Raw genomic sequence first — 20534 nt, forward strand, 5'->3', positions numbered from 1 at the left:
TTATATAAGAGTTTTAAAATGTTTTACCCTAAACTGGACGTAGATTTCTCCCCCATGAAGATCGTGGTTGCTCCTGGGTTGTATTTCAATGCCCAGCTTTTAGATGTGTTCGATAAGTATAAGCTTTCGGTGACTAACGTCAAGGCAGTCCACGCTTGGTTCAACACCCCTATGCAGTTCTGGCAGAATCAATTCAACTTTGCCGTGTGGTGCGCTACAACGGGGTGTGGTGTGACATTGACCGACACTCGGCGTGGACCGCTGAGTCAGTCTGTGTTCAAGTTCCACGTGTACTACCAGGTCAGACGTATCCTTAAAGAGATCAGCACCCCCCTCCCACAGGACAAAGCGTGGGACGCAACAAACAACCCGTACGATAGACGGGCCTACGAACGTATTTGCAATGAATTCGAAATAAACCCGAAGAAGGATTGGCGTTTGCCGGGGCCGAACCACGGGTTGGGTATTCCTTATGATGGGGGGCGACCAGTGAAAGAAGTCAGTGATGATTTACTGAAACGAGATATACTACGGCAGGACTTTGCTTTGTCGAGTAATGAATGGAGGGATGATCGTATGAACTTTAAAGGTGGTGTTGCTTTCACAGTCCAGAAAGTGGAGCAGTCAACCGCAGACGGGTGGAAAATGTTCATGCTGGACACGTCGAAAGGATTCACTCGTGCCGGGGTAGTCAGGTTGAACGACTCGATTCGAACGTACGTGTGGGCGCTGTTGGGTGCGCAGTCGATGACGCGTTCCAACATCATCGGTAAGGGAACTGCTTACGACGCTCAGAAACAGTTCGTTGTCAACGTTGAGGATGCTATCAATTCTCCAGTTGATCTCCCGTGGGCCATCAAACGCTACCAAAACGTGTTAGAATACGCCAGATCGAAAGTCAACTACGTGTTCGCCGTGGGGCTGTACATGGCTCCGAGTGATATGCAACTGAGAGTAAAAAAAGTGGTGGGTTATAACAACAAAATAGTCATAGCCACAGCGGATCAAAAGTTGGGTATCAACCCCGATGTTAACACCCCATATATCCCACACATCCCACCACGTGAAACGGGTATAGTGGCGCCGCCCCCGGAGTCTAAAGTTCAACCAACACCACAGGAGGTGGCCCCTAATATTCAGGCCTCCAATCAGCAGCATATTGATAGTAAAACGGCCCTGGTGGTTGGTGGGGTAGCTTTGGGGCTTATTTGGTTAAAAATTTCTTAGCCGCTACGTACACCAGACCCGCCACGGCGACGATGGCTGCCCACAGGTTTTGACTGAGCCACGTGGCAGTTTTAGCCAGAGCGCCCAACAACCACGAGACGATGCTACCCAGGATGCCGGGAAGGGCTTCGGCGGCTTTACCAGCCAGTTTAGCTAGGCCTTCCCCGAGTTTTTTTATCCAGTCTTTAACACCACCGCCGGGGTGTGTGGGAGTTCCCCCCACAGGGGTACCCCCTGTCAGTGACACCACCAAGGTTGATATGATGAAACCCAATGCAGTCAGAATGCTGGCGATGGTGATCCCTTGCTCCCGGAACAATATCCGAATCCTGTCTGCTAACGTGGTGTCTCGGTAGAGGACTTGATTGATGGTTTCCCGCACACGGTTGGTCTGGGATCGAAGCTTTTCTTTGTAGCCGGACGCTGTCTCCAACCAGACCTGCCTTTCCTCTTCCAAATTACGCATTCGTTCCTCGATGGTGGCTTTCATAGACTCGTCCTCAGTTTCACCGAGTTTGCCCTTTTCATAGTCGATGTGGCCGTCTATCTCGCCCACTTTGGCCGTGCTTTTCCAGAGCTGTCCACGAATGGTTTGCATCAACAGGTCCAACCCCCGCAGTTCCCGAAAGGTAAGTTCGAAACCCAGGAAGGGCTTGTTCTCGTAGTCGGCCAACACCTTTTTAATATCATAAGCTTGCAGATCTTGACGGACCTTCGGAGGAAGCTTAGGTCGCGCACCACCGTAATCTATGAAGCCTAGTTCATCGCGGATCAAGTCACTCCCATGTCGACTGCCCAGTGTTGATAAAGCAAGCGGTTCTCTCGTGCGTTTATTCATGAGATCGATCTCCGGGTGAGCCTTCAAACGCAGCGTGCCATTGCTATCGAGGGTAAACCTGGAATAGTTCCTTCCCAACGGCTTGATGTTGTCTCTATTTTCAACTGCGTTGTAATAATCGTCGACGGCGCCCTCCATGAGTGCGTCACCTGAGAATGAGGTCTCCTGCTCGGCCCCTGTATCATCCATAGTATCATTCCACATCTCCATCATAGGTATGTCTTCATCCATTATTTAGTATTAAAAATATATTTCATTTATATATAACAATGTATGGCAGAAAATTAGATCCTTTCAGAAGATTGAGAGAGCCATTAGGGGCCAGAGCCGTGCGCCAGTCGGTGACCATCACCAACAATCCCAGCAAGATAGACCAGAATCAAACTCTGCTGGTTAGATTTCCAAACCTTGGTGAGAATGACCTCATTGTACCAGGCACTGTTCGACTGGCGTTCAATATCACGTTGACCTCCGACAACGACAAACGCGAGCTAGTGCGGAACGTGGGTCGAGCTATCATCAAGAAAACGACTGTCAAGATCAGCGGTAACGAGGTGCTGAGCATCGACGACAGCGACGTGTTTCACTGCTACGGGGATCTCTGGAAAAGCGAGGGAGAACGAGTCAATGATGTGTACCAGGGTATCAGCAAATCAACCCGGTCGTGCATAGGGTATGCCTTCACGCCAGACCAGCTAGACAAGCTATCGGACGGTGAAAAGGCCATCGCTCGAGCATACGGGAATCGATTCTGCGTGCCGCTCGACTTCGAGTTGCTCACGGGACACGCGCCGTTTTACCAGGCCGCGCTGGGTGATAGGCTCGAATACGAGCTCACGTTTAACGACTATAGCAAAGTAGTGCGTACGCCGAACGGTGATGAGGCCAGTTATGCCATAGACAACATCTCTCTGGAGTTCGACATGGTCACTAGCCCGGAGCTGGCCAGGCAGGTTCGAAGCCAGTACTCTGGGAAGATGGCCATCCTGTACGATCGCGTACTGAGGCATAGATCAGTCGTGCGAGATAAGAGCGACACTGTGTGGAATATCAACCTGAACGTGCCGGCGCGATCGATGAAAGGTATCCTGGTCGTCCCCGTGGAGGATTACGAGCCATTCCGGAGGGACAGCGAGAAGTTTTTCAACCCCGAGATTGAAAAGGTGGAAGTGACCATCGAGGGCGTGCCCAACCAGCTGTTCAGTCATGGTATGAGACCACACCAGCAGTGGGATGAGATAAAAAAGCTACCAGTGGGGGATTACATAACAAAGGACCTGGACCTCGGCTCCGTGCAGATCGGTGAATACCTGACCACCAAGTACGCCCTATGGTTGGACATGCGATCCACGGATGATGATAAACTGCACGGTAGCGGGCGCCGTATAGATAACGGCAGCGAAGGGATAACCATCCAGATTACTAAGAAGGCTCAACCCGCTGGTAAGTTGAAATTATATCTGTACGTTATTATGGACGCGCAACTTAATATAGACAATGGGAGATTCGTGCAAGCCATCTACTGACCTCCACCTACCCACTGACCCACACTGCGCCATAGTGTGCGGGCAGACTGGCTGTGGGAAGACCGTTTTCGTGTTGGATATGTTGGAGGGTTACTACAAGGATGTGTTCGATAACATCGTTATCATGTGCCCTACTCTGAGCATGAATAAAACGTACGCGCGACCTTGGGTGATGACGGACCCGGACGTACACAAAATCGACCCTGGAACACGCCTGCAGGACTGGTTGAAAGCTCTTCACGAAAAATTTAAAGGGGAACCGACGCTGTTCATACTGGACGACTGCAGCGCTAATCGCGAGATAACAAAAAAGAGAGACATGCTATCGTACCTGGCCTTCTCCGGCCGGCATGCAAATCACAGCGTCTGGGTGCTAACGCAGAAGTTCAACTCGGTGTTGAAAGACCTCAGGGAGCAGACGCGATGGGTGGCCTTATTTCACTGCAAGGACAGGGATTCGTTCGAGGAGTGTTTGAGAGAGAACGATGTGATGAGCAAATTAGAACGGGAACGGGTGAAGAAACAGCTCGCTGAAACTAAACACGCTAAGCTCGTGCTCAAGACCGACCAACCAGTAGCATATAGAGTGTGCTAAAGCTAAGCAAAGCTAAGCAAAGCTAAGCTAAAGCTAAGCAAATGCTAAGTATAGCTATGATATTTGAAGTGTTTGTCGTGTGCAACTTAACCTTCATTTCTCTGTGTTTTGTCTGCATCGGGTATTATGTAGTTAAAACTAAATCTTACTTGTTATATTATAAGATGGAGTGTGAGGAATTGCTCGAACAATTGTCTGGGGTAGTGGATGATGACAAGCGAGAGAAACTGGTGGCGTTGGCTGTTGGCGGCAAAACCAAACATTACTTTGGAGACTACACTCCGGATAAAATTCACAAAATGTCAGCCGAAGAAATCGATAAGCTGTACGCTAGATACGAGTCCCGGCTCGGAGCAGAAATGACAAAGACAATAGGATCGGCTATGACCCAGATATACACCGGTATTGTGTCATACTTCCTTCCCATTCCACCAGAGCGCCGACTTTACCTGTGGGAGGACCTCGAGAAAGACCCTTTTATCGAACACACCGTGAGCTCTATCAGCTGCGAGCTGTACCACAAATATGGTATGTTGTTGGCTCCAGTGACGGCGGCGATTATCACGGCAAAGCATTGTCAATTTGAGAGAAAAAATAATAATAATAGTATAGATGGATGCTGCTCCCGAGGTGACGGTGGAGGTACCCCCCACAGTGAGGGAAACCCCTCCCGAGGTGACGGTGAGGACCAGGGAAACAGTAACCAGGCAGAAGAATCCTAAGAGAGTAGCTGCCGGTAAAAAACGGTGGTGTAACCAACATAAAATTATCAACCCCCGACTGTTGTTGGCTGTAGGCGCTGAAGTGGTTATAACATGGTTATACGTGGGGGTACCCTCCCACAGTGAGGTGGTACCCCCCAACTGTCAGGTGGTAACCCCCACTGTCGACCCGCATATCATGTTATAATTTTAATATTTTTATATCATATACATAATGTCTGAGGGGAAAACGTTCGTCAACGACGCATACCACGCCACAGTGGTCACCAGTCTAGCCGTAGGGTACGCTCGGTTGACTAAAATGGTGCTTAAACAACCAACTATCAAGCTAGATTTCAACCTGCAGGATATGGGTATGCTCATAATGAACCTTGGTATGGCGATGGCCACAAAAGACATCCTAGTAAAACAAGGGATAATACCTGAAAATATAATGAAATAAATATAGGATGGCCACGATAGCTATGATGGTCGGTGGGGCGTTAGTGAATGCCCTGGCATTTTCCGGGAGTAATTTCCTCTTCTCGAAACTACGAGATGACCACGTGGCTGAAATACAGGAAGAAAGGAAGCGGCACGATCTCGCTACTGAGAAATTACAAAAGGCACAGGCCGAGTACGCTAAAAAACGCCTCCAGAGGATCCATTTTATTAACGAACAACTCCAGCGTGAAAACCATGCCGTTCAAACATTCAACGATGTCGATGAAGCAATGAAAGAATACTACCTACTAACTGGTAAACGATTGGAACCGCTCAATAAACCCACACTCGCTCAGTACTACACACCATCCAAGGGGCAAATGAATCGTGAACTGGGCTTCATAGTGTTGGGTATAGCAGCTACTGCGTTGGTTGCGAAGCAATTAAATTAAATACCCATATAAGTAAACATGAGACCCGCTCCATACCGATGCGAATACATACTTATGGGGAAGACCGAGGCCTGTGGTAGGAAATGCAGGACTAGGTTCTGTTGTTTCCATATGGGAAGTCCTAACTACACGTGTTCTGTGTGTGGTATCGGGGTTAAAGGACACTACTGTCTATGTAAAGCTCACGGAGCGAACGTAGTCAGACATCAACTCATCTACGAGAATAAAAAGGGCTACATAAAAGAACGTAGGCGACTGCTCAAGATAGACTCCAATTAGACATTGGTTATGTTAGGTGTAAACACTATGACTACTGTACGCGAGCTTAAGCGGGTCGCAAAACAGAGAGGTGTGATCGGGTATTCTCGAATGCGGAAGTCAGCATTGTTGAGATTACTAGGTTTAGAAGCCCCTACGGTAAAACAATTAAAAGCTCAAGCAAAACAGCTTGGATACACGGGTTATTCAAAACTGGGGAGAGCCGGGTTAGTCGAATTGTTATCACATACCCCCGTAGCACGTCCCACTGTAAAACAACTGAAAGCCGAGGCACACGATTTGGGTTTAGGCGGATATTCCCGTATGAGGAAACCACAACTTTTAGAATTATTACGACAGAATAGAGCTATTGACCTACAGTTCGTGCGCACTGAGCGCGCTGTAGGCAACTATTTGAGAGGTTGGCACATGCACGTTGATAGAAACATAGACATTACAGATATCAAGCCTCTGATAGCTGATAAGGTCAACCAGGAACTAAATAACCTAGGAAGTATCAAGTTTCAGATCACAGTGAAAATGTCGCTCGATAAGCAGGTTGGGGACCTCACTGAGTATGTTCAGCCTTACTTCCGAGGTAAACAAGAGGTCGTCACACATACAGAGACCATTGACACATCAATCGATACCAGTTTTCAGCAGATACGAGAATACCTAGAACGCTACACACACTTGGGGTCCGGGTGGGCTGTAGATAAAATCGATAATGTCTATCTAGACATAGCTAACTACGTGCCATTCAGAGGCGGGTCATACCTAGCCTTGCCCCCCTACTATAGGAACAAACATGCCATAGTAAACGTTAAGAATAGAGGAAACGATTGCCTGAGGTTAGCTATCAGGTCAGCCTTATTTCCAGCTGACACTCATTCAGATAGGCTTTCTAGCTATCCCCAAGACGATGGGCTCAACTGGGATGGTATAGATGAACCCACCCCCATATCCCAGATCACTAAAGTAGAAAAACAGAATAATCTGGCTATAAATATCTTTGGACACGAAGGTAACACAACAATAGTACACAGGGTCAGCGGGGTGAAGGATCGCCAAGTTATCAATATATTCATGATCCAGCGAGGTGACAAGTATCACTACACATGGATAAAACACTTTAGCAGGCTGTTGTATGACCAATCGGCACACAGAGGAAAGACCCACTTCTGTGAACGATGCCTACATGGCTTCACACGAGCTGATTTATTAGAATCCCACCGGGAGGATTGTCAAGGTGTGGGGCAGACGGCCATACGAGTCGACATGCCTAAGGAAGGTGATAATATCCTAAAATTCGGTAACCACAAGAACCAAATGTCTGTGCCTTATATCATATACGCCGACTTCGAAGCCTTGGTTGTGGGGGAATCCCCCACACCCCCTAGTGGTGAGAGCTTCACCCACAAAACACAAGAGCATAAAGCCTGTGGGTTTGGATACATTGTCGTCCGTTGTGACGGGGAAACGAAAGCTCCGGTAGTGTATAGGGGCCCTGACGCGGCTGAAAGGTTTCTAAAGTGTTTGCAGGAGGAAGAAAAAATTATTAGGAATGCATTGTATAGAATCGCTCCCATGCGTATGACCCGAGTCGACAGGCTAGCTCACGCTAGTAGCACTAACTGTCACGTGTGTGACTCACCACTTAACGGTGATTCGGTGAGAGATCACTGCCACATAACTGGTAAGTATAGAGGCGCCGCTCACAGCGCGTGCAACCTCAAGCTTAAAATCAACCCTAAGACAATAAACATCCCCGTTGTCTTTCACAACTTGAGAGGGTACGACTCACACTTGATCATGCAGGCCATCGCGAAAATCGATGGTAATATAACGTGCATCCCCAACAACATGGAGAGATACATCTCCTTCAGCTTAAAAGGACTTAGGTTCATTGACTCGTTTCAGTTCCTCCTGTCGTCACTCGACAGTCTGGTCAAGGCCAACAATACCTTCCCTATCACCGATCGATACACAGACACCGAGACTAGACCCCTGCTTATGAGGAAGGGTGTGTACCCCTATGAGTACATGGATAGTTGGGTCAAGTTCACCGAGACCAGACTACCCCCTATTGACTGCTTTTATAGCAAGCTGAATGAGGCGTCCGTCTCACGAGATGATTACTCGCACGCGACTAACGTATGGAATAAACTGGGTTGTAAGAACCTGGGTGATTATCACGACCTGTACTTGAGGACAGATGTACTGCTGTTAGCCGACGTGTTTGAGACGTTTAGGCGGACGTGTTTCAAGCAGTATAAACTCGACCCCGCATGGTATTACACCAGCCCAGGTCTGTCGTGGGACGCCTTGCTTAAAAAGACCGGAGTTAATTTGGAATTGCTCACAGATTACGACATGCACCTATTCATTGAGAAAGGCTTGCGATGGTGGGATTTCCATGGCATCCAAACGATACGCGAAAGCAAATAATCAATACGTGAAAGGTTACGATCCTAACAAGCCAACCAATCACATTCTCTACCTCGACGCAAACAACCTGTACGGCTGGGCCATGAGCCAGTATCTACCTACAGGGGGATTCGAATGGGTACCCCACGTTGATGTTATGGGGGTTGCACCAGATTCGAACAAAGAGTATATCCTCGAGGTTGACTTAGAGTATACCAAGGAATTACACACATCACACAACAGCTACCCCCTGGCCCCCGAACGTATGAGGGTTAACCCAGACTGGATGTCTGAGTACCAACATAACTTGTTAGGTGGGCGTGTGACAGACGTTGAAAAACTCGTGCCTAACTTAATGAATAAGACCAAGTACATAGTTCACTATCGCAACCTACAGCTGTACCTGTCGTTGGGTATGAGGCTGACCAAAATACACAGGGAGCTCATGTTCGACCAGAGCCCATGGATTGAGCCCTGCATCAGAATGAACACAGACCTACGAAAAAAAGCCACCAGTGATTTTGAGAAAAATCTCTACAAGCTCATGAACAACTCGGTGTTTGGTAAGACTATGGAGAACCTGAGGAAACGCGTGACCGTGAAGCTGGTTCGGTCGAGTGAGGAAGACAAGCTCAGGAGATTGATAGTCAGTCCGGCATTCAACCGTAGTAAGATATTCACAGACAACCTGGTTGCCCTACACATGAAGAAAAGCCACATAAAATTCAACCGGCCTGTTTACGTGGGGATGAGCATCCTCGATTTATCCAAACACCTGATGTACGACTTTTACTACAACGAGCTCAAGAAACAGTATGGCGACAGGTGTGAAGTGCTGTACACTGACACGGATTCCCTGCTGTTAGAAATTCGAACCGAGGACGTGTACAAGGACATGAAAAAACACCTCGATTTATACGACACCAGCGACTATCCTAAGACCCATGCCATACACAGTACGGTAAATAAAAAGGTCCTAGGTAAGATGAAGGACGAGTGTGCTGGCACGCCCATAGCCGAGTACATAGGTTTGAGACCTAAGATGTACTCCATACTGAAACCCGACAATAGTGAGATCCGGAAGGCTAAGGGGGTTAAGAAGTATGTGGTGAAACAACACATCAAACACGCCAGATTCAAGGAAGCCCTGTTCAAGACCCGTACCTTTAGGCATAAAATGAACACACTTAGAAGTGATGGACATAAGATATACGGACTGACTATAAACAAGACGTCCCTGTCGCCTATGGACACGAAACGTTGGATAGCTATTGATGGGATAAACACATACGCGCATGGACATGAAAAAATTTGAGGCTATTTACTACAGCCCGCGTGGGTACTGGAAAGGAGCTAGCGCAGTAGATAAGCTAGCTAAAATAGCGCGAGTACCCCCGGAGGAAGCCAAAGCGTGGCTTGAAAAACAAGCCCTGTGGCAGATCTATTTGCCGGCACCACGCTACGTGCCTAGAAGGAGGTTCGGTATTAACATACCTAATAGCGTTCACCAGGCAGACCTACTGTTCCTACCCCACGACAAGAGGTACAAGTATGCCTTAACCGTAGTGGACGTAGCCAGTCGTTACAAGGAAGCCGAACCCTTGACCACGAAAGATTCGGCCCAGGTAGCCAGAGGATTCGAACGCATATACAAACGCAGCCCGCTGACGTGGCCAACAGAGCTGCAAGTTGACCCCGGACGGGAGTTCATGAGTTCCGTGTCACAACTGCTAGCCAAACACGATACAAAGGTCAGGCGTGGCACGGCCGGAGCCCATCGCAGCCAAGCCATAGTTGAGAGATTTAATAGGACTTTGGCTGAGTGCTTGTTCGGCCATCAGTATGCTAGGGAGATGGCCACCCCTGGAAAACGATCGACTGAATGGGTCACGAGGTTACCCAAGGTGGTGTCGGCAATCAACCATGAAGTCACCCGTCTCACCGGTAAGAAACCGGCAGACGCTATCAAACTAAAATCAATAGTTGCAGAGTCGGCCGCTCCATTGCGTGGGAAGGAGAAACAGATACCAGATAGGGCCCTAGTGAGGTATCTATACCAGCCGGGGGAACACGAAGGGTGATAGCCGTAAGCGGGCCACCGATCCTATATGGTCAGTCAAAACTTACAACATAGATAAAGTGGATATGAAAGCCGACGAACCTAACTTGTACTACTTGAGGGATGGGCCGGGTAGGGGGTTTGTAAGAGAAGAATTATTGATCGTACCGTACGGCACAGTGTTACCTCCTACCAACACACGTTAAACGGTAAACGTGACATAGGCACCCAACTGTAGTAGGGGTAATAGTAGCAAGAGCTAAGGGCCCAACCAAAGCCTTAGTTAGTAAATACGGCTTTGTAGAGACTTTTTTTGAAAGTGGTCCAGAACCCCCATTCCCTATACTACTAGACTTGAAACCGTGACTCAGGAATCGCTGTCGTAGATGTAGCTGTAGGCATCTTCGTCTGGTCATGTCCTGAGTTGACGTAAGCAGACCTAGTAGACATCGTCACTGTCGTAGTGGTAACAGAGAGAGTAGAACTTGTTCTAACATCGGCTTGGCCTTTGACCCACCGAACCTCTGGGACAGCGATATATTTCAATGCAGTGATGAATCCAATCCCAAGGAATTCTGATTTTGCAAGTCATCCGAGCTGAGTTAGTAGCCTGATAGAGAAGTCCACCTGTAGACTGTGTTGACGTCTCTCACGATGAGCTTGTATGCCGTGAAGATACATCATTTTTTGTCTTCAGATCGTCAACCCTGCTCATTATGAGCGAGTTGACATGCGAAGGGAGTCTATTTATAGCTGCCTGCCTGTCTGATCAGAAACTGTCATTCACTGCTGCAGATCTCTTGATAGGAAATGCTTGATCTGCTGTTAGGAGACCTCAATGCCATCTGAAGAATCAAATGACGCTGTAGACTGCTAATCGTGTGTGTAATCGACATCTTTCCATCACTGCAAGTGTGAAAGTTTAACGTAGATGACGTCCTGACATTGGGACAATAACATCACATTCTGCGCAGGGCGTTGTCTCTTGGGGACCAATCAGATTGAAGACATGGCATCAGCGGTACGGCGTTGTCTCTCAGGGACCAATCCGATTGAAGATGTGATGTCACCAGCAGGGCGTTGTCTCTCTAGGACCAATCAGGTTGTAGACGTGACGTACCCGGTGTAGCAGTCAACTGATCATTGTGAAATCGTGTTCAAACGTTAATACCCTTTCTAGCACTCAACCTTGTCCGTAACCCTGCTGTTTGGCGAGCATGTGTCTGGATGAGTAAAGCGCATGAAAACACTTCCGCTGCTTGAAACTGATATAGACAGTGTTCAAGGTAGATGTGTCAGAATTCTTTCCCCGAAAATAATACCGTCATCTCTTGTGATTGAAGGTGTAGTTTGCAGTGGTATCTTGTAGTCGTCTCAAAGAATCTTCCCCCATTGAGACATCCACCCACTTGAGATGGTTGTATGGGAACTCCAGTTGTACAGACTCTAATCTTCAATGTTTACCTCCTCTCTCTGGACTCTGGAGAACTTGGACTTGTTAGTGTAACGCTGACTTGTCTGCTTGAGCACCGTTGTCAAGGTGTCGATGGACTTGATCATCATGACTTCTCTGGAGTCTTGGGTGACCATCCTTGCTACCTCATTAATCTTGTCAACGAAGTAGATTCAGTCCCGCACTAGTTCAGGCGAGGTGTTCAGACATGAACTGCTGATCCCTCATCTGAGTGACGAATGCTGACAGGATCATTCTCTTTTCCTCGTTGGCAGGTTTGCTGCACTTTGAGATGAGAGTCTTGTTGACGGCTCTAATCCAAAAAAAATGAGTGTCGTAGTTGTGTCGAGCTGAGCAAGCTCTTGTCGTCTATCTTGTAAGATTTGTTGCAGGCAGAACTGATGATTTATAAACTTCATCGATGTCCGGTGCTCTGACGAAGAGCTCCATATGATGAAGAGGGAAGCAACGAACGTTGAATGACGGTACATGATGTTGTTTAAACTTAAACACTGTAGATATCTCTTAGATATCAGAGGTAACAGCGAGAATGTAAGTGCATCAATCTCGTCATTCTTCATCATGTAAGTATTAGCTTCATTAGAGTCCTTGGATGGTGAAGCTAAGTCAAGTCCATTCATGATCCATGATGTAACTTCAGAGTCTGAAAATAGGGCTTCCTCCGATGACGATGCTCAATAATGTCTATCTTCATGCCTCCATGAGTGAAACATTCATTGCGTGTTGACAATCCCTCCTATAAGAATCCACGGCTAAGGGTGGTGATGGTTGTTGACAGGGCCTTCGAAGAACTGGGGAGAGTAACAAAGACTTTCTGTGTTGACGAGTGAACACGCGAGTACACTCACACGAGCGTGACTCCTCACTGGTGCGAGTGCACCCACGCGAGCACAAATCCTCGCTCCTCCAAGTGCACTCACTCGACGTAGGTGGATCTCTCTGTCCGGACTGGAGCTAGGGAGAATGACGAAGATCCTCTTCATTGACGAGTAGACCTATGAGTGCACTCAACCATGCGGGTGCACTCACTTGGCGTGGTTGGATCTCTGTCTCATCTGCAACATGAAGAGGGGGACACTGATGACGATCTTCCTTGAGTGTGTGCATACACGTCCTCTTCATCCTCTGGCGTGAGTGCCGCTCTAGGTGAGTGCTCATGCCGAGCTGTAGTCAACGATGATGATGAGTGCAGTCGTCTCTCCTCTTCTAAATATCGCTTGTAGCGGTTGAGCTGTAAGGTTGTCTACTGTTGACGAAGTCTTTGTTCTCTGACGATTTTCCTACGGGTTGAGATCTGTAGAAGATGCCGTTGGGGTAGATCTAGATGTCATCCGATGACTGTGTTGGTTGATATCTACCTGTAGAATCAATGGTGGTTCGTTGAAGATAACTCGTTCATGTAGAGAGACGATTTCTTCTCCAAACGATTTCTGCGATGATTTCGAAGAAGATGATTTCGTCTTCGATAACCTAGACTTCTTTGGTTGAGACGGTCCTGCTTCTGAGAAAGATCTCTTCTGAGATACAGGGGACGACACGCCGGACCCCATACACAGCCCAGGAGAAATGCCAGACATTTCACTGGAATGAATCTCAGTAGACGTAGTTAACAAATTATCCAAGTTTAAATCACTTGTTTTAGACATGACTAATGCAAGCCGCCGTTGCTTGTCCCTAGCTTGTCTGTAAACACACCGTGTATAGAGAGTAAATTCTGAATCAAATAATTCTATGGAAAATTTACAACAATTCTTAGAAGAACATATGGATTTGCACGTCGGGCAAATTAAATGGATTAACTGCCGACAGCCGCAATCTACATAGTAGACATGATTTCATCAATTGGGACTGAGTCTCAAGTGAAGAAATACATGCTCAATATGACATAATTACGACAAATCTGATAACATATAAAGCATATACAAATCCAAATACCGTATACAAGCAGAATTTAGTTTAAAGACCAAAATAAAGAAAGAACTTATCGCCGTATCGAGACCCTCAGGTGCCTCCAGCTGCCCACCCCGGGCGATGAGGAGAGTGACAAGCATGGCTGGTCACGTGGCCTAGGGCGCTGGAAAAGGGAGGCTACATATGGGTGAGTGTAATTTACGTCCGCTTCTTTTTAGAAGGGAACTTCAAGTGATTTCAGGTGTTCCACTACCTTCGCCAGGGAAGAGGAGATAAGCAATTAGCATGAGACAGGATAAGGAAAAACTATAACCACAAATCTCAATCTTACTCAATCTAATCAGCTCATGATCAAACATTCATCATTTCAACGCAGAATGTAATGAAAACATTAGACCAACTCAAGAGAAAGGATTCATGACGTTTGTCTCTGAAAGAAAAGTTACTTAACAAGGTGTCACCATTTTTGTCTTTTTGTGTGAGGTTTAAGTGGGTAAGGAAACAGTGGCTGAACAGCCTTAAAGGCGGAAAGCATATGCATCTGTGGCATCACATCGCTAATCCATCTTTTCATTTAACAGAAGCCAGTGATGTGATGTTCTACTGGAAGCAGTATAACTTTCTTTTGTAGGGATCTAATCTATCCCACCAATAAAAAGTCACTGCAACCAATCTTCATTACTTAAATTATTCAGAACACCACTATATTCATAGTATACTCTTAAAAAAAGTGGGGGAACCTGAAGTTTCAATTTCGATAGGAAGTATAAACATTAACAAACGTTTCAAGGACAGACATCTTATGAACGCACCACCATTTCCATCTATTACCACCCCTAAACACAACGCATGATATGCACATGCACAACACAGAAGCCCCATTCTTGAATCTGACATTTTTTTCAAGAAGGTTGAGAAATCACTTAGAACATTTATGTTGACACTCACTTTGCATCAGTGTTAGTGTTTGTTTCTAGTCATTTGTTTTAAAAAGAAAATTGTGTATGTGCAAATTACATGCCATACACCAATCATCTAGCGTCTACATTCCAAATAACTATGGTTGTAAGGAAGTTAAAATGGTGACGCACTCTCAAACCATTCAATAATATCATATCAATATTGATTGACTCCGATAAATCTCCTAAATATTTTTAATCGTTAATAAAAACTGATGAAGTTCCTCTACTTTTTTTTTAAGAGCATATTTAGTGTGATCATTGTTGCCTTGACTTACAACACATACGCTGTAGGGGAAAGTGACTTCTAATGTGGATCAGCCTAAAGAATGTTACTTGGTACTTATGTCACAAGACGAAACCATCTCGATCAAAGAATGATGACACCAAATATATAGGCTACAGATCTAACTCTAATACCCTATAGTTTTACAGTATCACAGCAAGTTCTTGGCAGAAGACATCATCAATGGGATTCGCACATTGTACCCATGCGAGGAATCAAACCCAGGCTTCTGGCAGAAAAGCTAATGCTTTAATCACTGTTCAACCTCATGGTCCTGATGTTCTAGTGACTGATTTAAATAGACAACTTTTTCATCAACTTCTATAGCACCTTAGGTCAGTGTTCACGTTAACGCAGAAACCTGCGTTTTTCATGCAAAAAGATACGCAAGCAATATTTTGTTCTGCTCACTTGAAATCTGATCTACTTAATAAAGTACCTTAAAATAGCAACACATAAAAAAAAAAAAAACAATAAATTTTGAAATAATTCAGGATCGTAATGAACATTTTATGCACATAAGATTTGGACTACACCGGCACTCGCCGATTGGAATACAGTAGTTAATTTTTAACAGTCAGACAGAAATTTTCCTAAACTATGATGTCTAGTTTAGAATCCCTGAGTGTTCTGGACCACTCACCGTTGGTGATGTAGGCATCTGAGGAAACTGGCGCCGTCAAGATGGCAGCAACGTGGGAATGTTTCTGCCTGGACGGAGATGGATTCACACTGCGGGTGATCGTGATCGAGTCTGTGATGACATCGTCAAGATCATCATCCGAGTCCAAGAGTGTGATAGGGCTGTCCTCCTGCCCAGACATGACTTCCTTGCTTGTTGGTCACATCTGAAACAAGCTGACAATGTCAGTGAGGTTGATTCAACTCCACTTGCAGCATTACACTTACTGTATGTCAGCTGTTAGAGGTTTCAGATATATGATATTTATGATCTTGTTAACATTCACAAGGAATATTCTCTTCACAATACATTTTCTTCAAATTGTAAGCATAGTGTAGTGTTGGAAAATGGTTAAAATATAACATCATTGGTCATCATTGAAAATAACTGGTTAAGATTACATATCAGTTGTACACGTTACCTTTGCTAATACACAAAAGCAACAGAAGAAACATGTGTTAGCCACTAATATGGCAGTGTCCCTTGCTGCTAAAGAAGAATGAACTATTACCTTATTTACTACATTTCCTATTTTGGGGGGGCTCAAATACAAGACGCTTGAAATGATTGGTACCTGCCTAATTCCCCAACCACATGCTGTCACCAAGACATTGGGTACTAAAGTTCGCATTAACAAGAGTTGTGGTGACCTTGAAGATAAGATCAAGATCACCAAAGTCGACTGGTGTCTGCATTATCTTCCAGCATAGGCTGTCATCAAATGTGAAGACATTGGGTACAACAGTTCATAAGATATTGTGTAAACAAGGGTTTGAAAAGTGGTCAAAGTGTCATGGTGACCTTGAAAATAATGTCTAAATCACTAAAATCATGCCTGCATTATCCCCAAATGTAGGCTGTCACCAAATTTGGACACTGGGTACAACAGCTCATGAGATACTGCATTAACAAGAGTGGTCAAAAAGTTGCGGTGACCTTGAAAATAAGGTCAAGGTAACCCAAATACACTGGTTTCTGCGTAATCCACCAAGGTAGGTTGTCACCAAATTTGAAGACATTGGGTGCAACAACAGTTCATGAGATATCTTATTAACAAGAGTTCAAAGAGTGGTTAAAGAGTTATAGACCATAAACTAAGGTCAAGGTCAACAAAATCGACTGGTGTCTGCATGTTCCCCCAATGTAGGTTGTCACCAAATTTAAAGACATTGGGTAACAGTTCACATGATCGCGTTAACAAGAAACGGGGTGTATGTATGAATAGGCAGATGCTGCTGAATACATAGTCCCCTGTTCCGGCTTGCGGCAGGGAACAATAACGGTAAAGATGGAATTCCAAAAGTAGACAAAACTAAAGCAGTTTGTAGAACCTGTAGGTGGGAGATTAAATACACCAGTAATACAACTAATCTAAAGTCCCAAAATTAAGAGTTGAATATGAATGCCACAAAAACCAATCAACCTGCTCTTCAGTCATTTACTAGCCCTCTAAAGTTGACTTATGGCAGTCAGCGTGCACAAACCATAACAAAATCTATGGCTGATTTTCTCAAAAGCAGAAATGTCTCTCTCAGTGTTGTCGAGTCCGTTGGCTTCAGAATATCTCATGGGTGTTTTAGAGGCCTGTTATACAGGACGTGGCAATGCGTTGGAACAGCTCCCTTGACATGCTGCAGAAAATTCTGGAACAGACAGTCACACTCCACCTTTGTGATCTAGACCAAAGTCTCAAGAAGCATGGATGTAATGTGGGATCGAAATACTGTCTTTCGATGAACAAACCCTTGCTGGTAACACTGCCTGTTTGATGGAACCTATGAAAGAGGTATCTATTCTTCTTTGCCAAGAGACCTCCCCTGTCTTCCACTGGTGTTCCCAACTCTCATTGAGTTATAACGCATTCTTCAAGTGAAGGAGAAAAACACTGACATCATAAGCTCCATGGAGATAACAATTACAAACAACTTGAAAATGAGGAACCCATCAACAGAAGCAGAAGACGCCTCCAAATGGCCTGCCTGGTGGACCCAAGGTTCAAAGATTTGGTCGTCATGTCGTCCGAAATTAGAAAAAATGCCCACCAGAAGTTTATTGTCAAAGCTGGAAAAGACATGACATAACCACCTGCCACTGACACTGACACTGACTCTCCACAGGTCCACGAGATACCATATCTGCCCTCAATGTGGCTGTCAGTTTCAATGACCCAGACCAACCTCTGCCTAAAAAATTCAAATCACACCCTGCCAATGACTGGCTCAGAGAAATAATTACAGTAGATGATGATAATGATACAGGTCAAACGAGGTGATCGTCAAGGAGGAGCTGACCAGATACTTGAGGGAGCACTCAACACCAGCTGATCCCCAGGAATAGAGGAAGTGTAGAGAGCCACTATACCCAATCATTGACAGCTATGTAAGGAAGTACTTGGCAATGTGATGTCACATGCAACGTAAAACACAACTTTGCAGATTCCAATACCTTTCGGCATGCACTTACTGAAACAGATCATCAAAAATGCCAATTCAACCATATATGAAAAAAAGCCAGCGAAATCGGCGTTCAAACGATTCACTAAAGAGCAGTAGTCTAATCTTGAATAAGTACACATGTACTGTATAGATTAATGTATTTATTAAATGGTTCGATTGACAGCATGGCCATGCTTTTCTTGCGGAAATAGTCCCTCAGGTCGGTTTGTTTTGTGCAAACTGCCGATTTTCCGTTGGAATGTCATTGTCAAATGTCACATACTCATCCTCAGTCACATCTGAACTCGCGGAGGATATCAGCTTGGCCAAGGGGATGTGGTCTTCCTCACTATCACTTGTGTCATCCTTGTCATTGGGGGTAATGAAACCACATGCCGCAAAACACTTAACAACTGTCACCATCATCTCAATCCAGCTTACCGCATCTAACACAGTCACTGATTCACAAACTTCAGTCACATTTTCACTCTCGACGATCCTAGCCAAGGTGTGTCGCCAGTACCTTGCTTTGAACGCACAAATGATGAAGCACTCTCACCACTAACAGTAAACTGTTTAATGTTGTATCATTGCTTCCAGCTTGAAAACCATCGGTCTGAAGCCTTAGAGGCGCTAACACCAAGTTCCACAGAAAACTGAAGCACCTTTTCTTTTAGAATTGGCCCAGAAAGTGGCATATTCTTGCTTCACACATAGGCAAAACCAGTCATGTAGCATTACACTGATCTTGTCAAACTTCCCCTTGTGTCGTCTATTTGAGTCGCCATTGACATTTGTCTTAAACTGCAAACTGCTTCTTAGAATGTCCAAGACTGTATGTTTGCTTCTTTTGTACTTTTCCGCAAGGTCCCTCTGCTTCACTGCCGGTAGCCTCTCAGCATCGTCGATCAACTTGATCTTGTCAGTCAAGGTAAGGGCTGCATTTGGACGTCTCCGCTTCGGTGGTGGTTCAACCATTTTGTCACTGATGAGATATTACTGGAATATCGTCTTTTCATATGACAAAATGACACTGAGTGAGTCGTGTCAGCTTGTTGAACTGCTTTGTTAATTGGTTATCATCACACCTGATATTCCATTTGAAGTTTGTAATCGGCTAACTACAATTAAAGCACTTCTGCCTCATGCCATCCCGCTAGTCTGAGTTAATTAGCTACGTTTTCACAGTAAATTACCTTGAAAGGCAGAGACTTCAGTCCGAAATGCGAGTTACATGAAGTCCAAATTAGTTAGCCTATATGTAATGATAACTTAGGTTACTTCTGCCGGGACCAACAATTCAGTCCGAAATATATAGAAAACCGAGTTACTTAGGGTCCGAGTAAGACAGCTTCCACTGTATCTATACTGACATGATTTTTTATTGGATCACACACAAATTCAGAGAACATGTATTTACAAAACCCAACATCTCTATATACATTCTTTATGTATACAACTTCTTCTAGTGTATATGATTTTGTTTGACAACGGTATATGAATCCATACTGAAATGTTGCATCAAGTACAATAAAAGAGGTTGTTATCCATAAAGAATCTTACTTCCTTGTGACTCACCATACTTCTAAAAGGCCCACCAAACAGATCATCTTTCTGTACACACAATGAACCCTCAGCGTATCAGCAAATGAGCCAGCCAATCGGAAGCCGTGGTTACACTTGACTACACCCCACCAGCTATGACTGGGTTCGTTTCGAGGGAAGTAAGCCGAAGTACAAAATATTTCACTTTTGAATCTCAATTGTACACTTATAATTTTGTTTGTTTTTTTCACAAGCAACAATGTATATTATACGTCATGAATATGAGATAACTGTGTTATAATTATGTTTGATTGTTTGGATGCATGTAACTTTAACATTTAAAGTCTGTTAAAGCTGCAACCCACATTCTTATTTAGTCCAGTTTAGTGGTCACAGATCACACACCACTGCTGGAACACAATATAATTAAATGATGACTGTCAAAGATTGCACTGAAATGTATGTATTGTATATTAGTTAAGTGCATCGTAATTTCACACACTGGGATGTGGTGAATTCCAGGATGACTTAGTACAAGTGAAATATCAACTGTATATATTTATGTATCATCGTAATTATTGGTCTTAGTGTTCATTTAATAAAATCAATATTTTTGATGAATGAATAATGAACTGATATTGGAAAAGGTTGAGCTTGCGAGTCAACTTTATTTGGTTCATTGATCAGTTCATTACAACCGATCAATCATGGAAAA

At 45.0% G+C, this 20534-nt stretch overlaps 1 protein-coding gene across 1 annotated transcript in view; it reads right to left on the reverse strand.

The window, feature by feature from the left end:
• LOC137266073 (uncharacterized) overlaps positions 1–20534 on the reverse strand; it is a 47479-nt gene that overhangs the window by 21335 nt on the left and 5610 nt on the right. Inside the window, exon 2 of the mRNA XM_067801575.1 lies at positions 15801–16005. Within this exon, the coding sequence (XP_067657676.1) occupies positions 15801–15981 (181 nt within the window). The 5' untranslated portion in view covers positions 15982–16005. The remainder of the gene's footprint in view (positions 1–15800; positions 16006–20534) is intronic.

This window comes from Haliotis asinina, chromosome 15 (genome assembly GCF_037392515.1).
Source record: "Haliotis asinina isolate JCU_RB_2024 chromosome 15, JCU_Hal_asi_v2, whole genome shotgun sequence".
Lineage (NCBI taxonomy): Eukaryota > Metazoa > Mollusca > Gastropoda > Lepetellida > Haliotidae > Haliotis > Haliotis asinina.